The 6,216-nt window shown below is 30.9% G+C and overlaps 1 protein-coding gene across 1 annotated transcript; it reads right to left on the bottom strand.

The window, feature by feature from the left end:
* On the bottom strand, positions 959-4,766 carry LOC107605757 (uncharacterized sugar kinase slr0537). Its single transcript, XM_016307730.2, has 8 exons — positions 4,484-4,766; positions 3,476-3,742; positions 2,891-2,962; positions 2,748-2,786; positions 2,465-2,572; positions 1,961-2,058; positions 1,749-1,860; positions 959-1,441 (listed from the first exon to the last, which is right to left on the bottom strand). The coding sequence occupies exons 1-8, from the start codon at positions 4,643-4,645 to the stop codon at positions 1,193-1,195; spliced, it is 1,107 nt and encodes a 368-aa protein (XP_016163216.1). The 5' UTR covers positions 4,646-4,766; the 3' UTR covers positions 959-1,192.

Here is a 6,216-nt window from a genome sequence, read left to right as displayed (position 1 = left end):
ACTTTTCAAAAATTAATTCACAACTTTTTGAAAAAGTATAAATATATGATTTTTTTTTTTTTTTTATAAGTTATTTTATTATTTTTATTAAAAAAATATTTGATTTTAAAATAAAAGATATCATTGTTACATTCATTTTTGGCTTTATGAAAAATGTTTCTTATTTCTGCTGGAAATATTGGTCTCTACCATTATTTTCACATGTTTTATCTGTTAGAAGTATTGGTTTTTTATTATTCATCTGTTAGAAGTATTGGTTTTTTATTATTATTTTTGCACAATGTTCTATTTGAACCACTAGCTGCATATATTTTTTTCAGATATTCTTTATCATTCTATTTTTATTATTAAATTTGTGTTTAACATTGTGTCGTATGAAATCTCAATTTTAATTTTATTTTTTTACATGTATTTTTGTTTTTATATAGCTTGTTATTTTTTTATAGTTGTTACAACATGTTTTGGATCCAATAAAAGAGAGAGATCTAGTAAGAGTAGCAAAAATAAGAAACAGCAACAAAACATACATGACACATATTTTACATATATTTTACATTTGTTTACTATTTTCACTTATTACATCATACACAATAAAACACTTTAATATCTATTTTTTTTGTAAAAAAATTGTAATTTTTTAGTCATTTATCTAAATGTTATAATTTTAAAATAAGTATTTTTATAACTAAAAATTTAAACATAAAATAATTTATTTATAAATTATTATTAATAAAAAATCTCATATTTTAAGCTTTTTTTTAAGAGGCGTTAAAGTGTTTCATTACTATTGTTTCCGGTGTAAAACAGTCCTAGACTGTGTGAATCAAATACGTGCATTTAGGACTATTATAATATCGAATAGTTTTATCAAATATCTATGCTAATATGACAACATGGGACTAAGTGGGTATGTAAATTTTTTTTACATTGACTGTATATCCAATTCAATTCATATCTTGTTTGATAATTTTTAAAATAAATAACTAAGTACTCATATACACAAGTATGAATTACTAAATGGAAACAATATTTGGAAGCTGCCTTATCTTTATGTTGGATAATTTAATAAGCTTATCTTCCATGCATAGAACAAAGCAGTCCAAAAAATGGAACACTATAGCTGCCATTTGATGGTAATAAATAAAAAAGAAGAATAAAAGTGGAAACATGTATCTCAATGGAGGCTATTCATTCATTTGGATGTATCAGGCAAAAGAAGCTCCTTTAACTGCATCTGCTTGAACATCCATTGCCAATTCTCTAATGTCACTTCACCACCAAGAGAACGAATAACAGCTCCACCACTGCATGCTCCTGCTTTGCAACAATCTTCAAGAGAGAAACCCTTTATAACTCCATACAAAAATCCACTGGCAAAAAGGTCCCCTGCCCCAGTGGCATCAACTGCCTTTGCTTCCCCTATTGCCGGTACTCGCACAATCTGCGACAATATTAAAGGTAAAACATAATTCAAGAAATGACTAAATAACATAACTCTTATGATAATGACTTATTAACAATCAAATATCTCATAGTAATTTGTTTTGGTACAAAATAATTTGCAGTTTGAGCTTAGCATGCCAAAATTATGGGAAAAATGACCTTTAATTTTACACAACTTTCATTAGTTTGATTATCAAACTCACTCAATAGATGAAAATGAACCTAATGAGTGATGATAGGTCAATTTGACTATGCTCTCCATTTTGATCATGTGCTGCAAAATTAAAATAATTAAGATAATATACCTCCTTTCCTTGTTTTGCAATGCATCCATTGGCACCAAGTGTTACTACAGCCCATTTGCAATATTCGGCCAAAAATTCTACGGCAGCCACCGGATCAGCATTTTCTTCACCCCTAATCCATTGCAAAGAATTTTGCCATGAACAATCAATAGAACACATAACAAGTGAAACTAGATCAAGGTGAAGCTGAGTTGAATACAAATGGCAGCCACCTTAAAAGTTCCATTGCCTCATCTTCATTGGCAAAGCAAAGGTCTATGTTCCCAGACTCTATTAGCTCCAGGAGTGGTTGTTTGAAGTTCCTGACCATCTTGCCAAAGTAAAGGGACCATATAAGATGAGCGATATAGCTTATCTAGCTCATGTGTTTGGATAAGGTATCTGAGACAAATCTAGACACACACAAAAAAGTCTCTGTAACATGTTTGGTTCTAACAAGAACAAGACAAGAAGGAAGAAAACTTTTTCGGCACCAGTCCAACCAACTATGTTGGTGGTCCACGGTGGTCTAGGAGGGCAGTGTGATAAAATTTGTATCTTTCTCCCTGTCTCGACAACCAAACAAGTCTTTTCATAACTATTTCTCTATTTTTGTCTAAGAGACAGTATCCAAACACAAACTTTAAACTCGGATTAAGATTGGAAGATAATACATTTCGGGCTTTCGGCTAAATGATATCAGAACAAGTTGGGAGCGAGTGAGATTTGATTTATACCTCAAAACTAGCCAAATCCAAGGAAACAAGAAGACCTTCTTGTTTGGCTAAAAGAATAGCAGCTTTAATAACCTCCAAATTAAGTATTGCATATCTCATCACCAACCACTGAAATGTAAATATAACAGTAACTAAGAGTCACAGCAGACAAGTTGCCATATTCAAAAATATAATTCAGTTCAAAGGCTCAATATATATAATCCCCAACATAATGAAAATATCTAAATATGATAAGAGCGAAAGAGTCTTATGCGATGAAATGCTATTTAGTTGATTAAGTCACCTTGGAGCACTTAAAGTCTTCATTGGTCAATTCTTCTGCCTGCAAAATAATGAAGTAAAATTCAAACATTACAAAATTTAACTGAATCCATATATATTCTGCTCCAAACTCTACATATTCATTGAGAGAACAGAGTCATGTACCTGAACTTTCACAGCATTTGAGAGACATGGTCTCATTGTACGGTTTCCCAAGGCATCAACCAAGCAAACACACTGTTTCACAAAACCAAGTTGTCAAAATTCTTGCACAATCACTTCACTTGATATGTTATTTGCAAACACACACTTATTAATATTAGTATATAATTTTGTCTTTGACTGGTATCCGAACCCTATTATCAGGACTCAACTAATCTAGCTCGAGGAATTGTTGCTACCTCTCCTGACTAAGGACGAATCCAAGTGAATTGGGGGCATGTACCTCCACTAAAATTTGGGCATTTATTTATAAGTATATAAATTCATACATATCTTACTCTTGAGAATGTCTTATATTTGCCCCTGTTACTAAAATTTCTAAATCCGTCAATGCGTCCAAGCACAAGTTCCTTTCACCCTCAGGGCTCAAACTTGAGAACTATAGGAAGAGGGCAACATTGCCTACCACTCGAACATTCCAATGGTATTCGATTAATAATATGATGTCTATAGAATATAACTACAGATAAATTTTCTCTCTAATTTATTGATAAAGCAATTCTTTCTAAAACTGAAGACTGAGCAAACCTGTGCTGTGTGTCCCTTCTTCTTCCTCAGCCTTGAGAGGTCCACACCATTGGATTTCATGTTATCAACAAAGAGCTTGCATTGCTCATCGTCCCCACAAGCACCAATAATGCCACTAGAGATCCCAAAGCCACTACTTAGCCCTCTGATTGTGTTTGCAACACTGCCACCAGCCATGGTCTTAACCGGGCTCGAACCATCATCAGGGGATGATAGAACATGACTCTTCACTTCCTTCAGTATAAAATCAAGCTCCTCAATTCCAACCTGATAAAATCATTAAGAAAAGGAATCCACCAAGTTAAATTCTACACTCTCATGTCATGTCAATATTATACATTCAAATAGTATTTGCTACAATATGATGTGCATGAATAATGTGTCAAGATTATAGGATAGTTGATCAAAACATACATAAATCAAGGGTGGAAACAAAAATTGGTATGTCCACAAACATCTGTAATCCTCCTAGTAGGTACAATTTTGCTGAGTATTGAAAATTTCACAAGAGACATGATTCTCCCAACACCAATTAACTCAAAACCTACTCGAGGCTGACCATAGATAAAAACTGTTAAATCGTTTGACATGTTTAACTGACGAATCTCACCTATCGCCTTCTATGGTGACTATTCACGTGAAACTATTCACGTGAATTTGTCTTAGCATGAAAACGATAGGTGAAAAACGCTGTATGGTTTGACATATTTAACTAAATTGTCATCTAATAATTCTTAACTATCATTCTCGCATATCCACACTTTCTTCTAATTAACTTCTACTACATGATATAAGTTACCTTAAATATGATGTGATGCCTAGGAAAATATCTAAGACTAACATAACAACACAATATACCAAAAATGTAAAAGAAAATTGAGATAAAAAAACACAAGGACCTACCTACCTAGTACCTAGTAGTAACAAAGAACTCATAGAAAGTTATAGGAAACGAATTTGTTGAAGAAAAAAGAAAAAGTGAAATAAGTGAAGGGGGTTAATATATACAGGTATGGAGCCACCACGTTCACCGGGAATTTGATCTAGCAAGGACCAATCGACGCGAGCCACGTGGTCCACGAGAGCAAAGGGTTGGAGACCAAGTACGAGAGGACGAGAATGTTGTTGGTCGTGTATTGTAGTGTGGTTAGACAAAGGTTCAGCTCCCATTATGGTTTTTGTATGATATATTGATATGTTTAGTGGTGGTGTTTTTGGAATGCTATATATAGAAATAGAGAGAAAATAGAATAGAATAGAGAGATAGAGAGAATTCTGAGATGAAATGAAAGAAAAAACTGAAGAGAAGAGAAGAGGGATCAGAATCAGATGCCGCAGGCGCACGGTGCTGCTGCACCAAACTTCCGTGTATTGCGCTCCCTATTATTTTTTGGATTTACCATATGAAAAACATGTTAAAAAGTAAAAATTAAATTAGGTTGATTTAGTGGTTACATCTTTAGTTTATTTAAATAAATGTAGGGTTTGAATAATTTATTAGCCAACGAATTAATTTTTAACTTATTGATTTTTTTTTATCAAAGATAGAGAGATTCGAATTCGCGACTTCTTAGTTGAGCATGAAAAAATTATACCATTATTTAAGTTATAACTCATCGTCGAAATAAGAGTTGCCTATTGTTAAACAAATCTCTATATTCCATTTTGTAGAATCTATAATTTCATCTAGAATGATTTGATAACCAAAATTTTCTGAAAATTAAAATAACCGTCAAAATTTTATTTTCTGAAGGCCAATATAGAATATTACTCATTTTTTTCTATTAAAAAAAAGATTTACTAATACATGGAGTAAAACTTAAAATTTAAAATTCATTTTTTACGGGTAATACTTATTTAAAATTCAGTCTACCTCCGCTAAATTAATTCTCTTTGTATTATATTGTACTTGCTTTTGCTACCCTTTTTTTTTTTTGGCTCTATTATGTGTTGTTTAATATTGGAAAATAAATTTCTTATGCCATTTATTTTTCATAAAATTAGTACATAAAAATTTTTCACCATTTTTTACTAAATTTATTTAAGTATCTTTTCCATGAAAGTAAGAGATATGCAAGAAAAGATATAATAATCAGTTAATATTTAAATGATTGAATATTTGTATTGATATAATTTATATCTAATTGCAAACATTAAACTTGTCTACAAAAGCTTGGCCATGTTTATATCTGGTAGAACATACTCTTAAAATATAAGAATAAATTGAAGGTTTTTACAAAGAACTTCATATATATATATATATATATATATAGTCATGGTGAACGTGTAATTTAGCTTTTCGTCCCTTCCTTTTATCTAATATTTATTTTTTTGTTGAAATAAAAGAAAAAAAAACTAAGATATTCATGATAGTGTTGATAGATTGGTCAATGATCAAATAAAGATGAAAATCTAACTGAATAGAGCTACTAAATATTTGAGAATTCAACATGAAAAGTATATATATTAGTGATAGGAACTATAATATATATCTATATTATATCACTCGTTGTTCATGGGAAATGGATGATTTGTTTTCTTGTCAATAAATGATTTTAATGGATTAATTATTTAATTATCACATCATTATTAACTGATCTCTAATTTTTGCATAGATAAAATCCTGCTTTTTTTTATAGTTACAAAACTGAGATTGTATTTAGTTATTGTGTCAATATAAATGAGACATCGATATAAATACACAAAAATATATAGATATAAATATACAAGAGTACATAAAT

The sequence above is a fragment of the Arachis ipaensis genome, chromosome B06 (genome assembly GCF_000816755.2).
Source record: "Arachis ipaensis cultivar K30076 chromosome B06, Araip1.1, whole genome shotgun sequence".
Lineage (NCBI taxonomy): Eukaryota > Viridiplantae > Streptophyta > Magnoliopsida > Fabales > Fabaceae > Arachis > Arachis ipaensis.
This window is presented reverse-complemented; position numbering and strand designations above follow the sequence as displayed.

Bases quoted from the DNA above. Each gene is read 5' to 3' on its own strand.
- LOC107605757 (XM_016307730.2), bottom strand. From the start codon at position 4,645: ATGGGAGCTGAACCTTTGTCTAACCACACTACAATACACGACCAACAA. The intron at 3,743-4,483 runs GTATATATTAAC...TGATTTTATCAG, and splicing joins AACGTGGTGGCTCCATACCT to GTTGGAATTGAGGAGCTTGA. The intron at 2,573-2,747 runs GTGACTTAATCA...TTTACATTTCAG, and splicing joins AAGACTTTAAGTGCTCCAAG to TGGTTGGTGATGAGATATGC.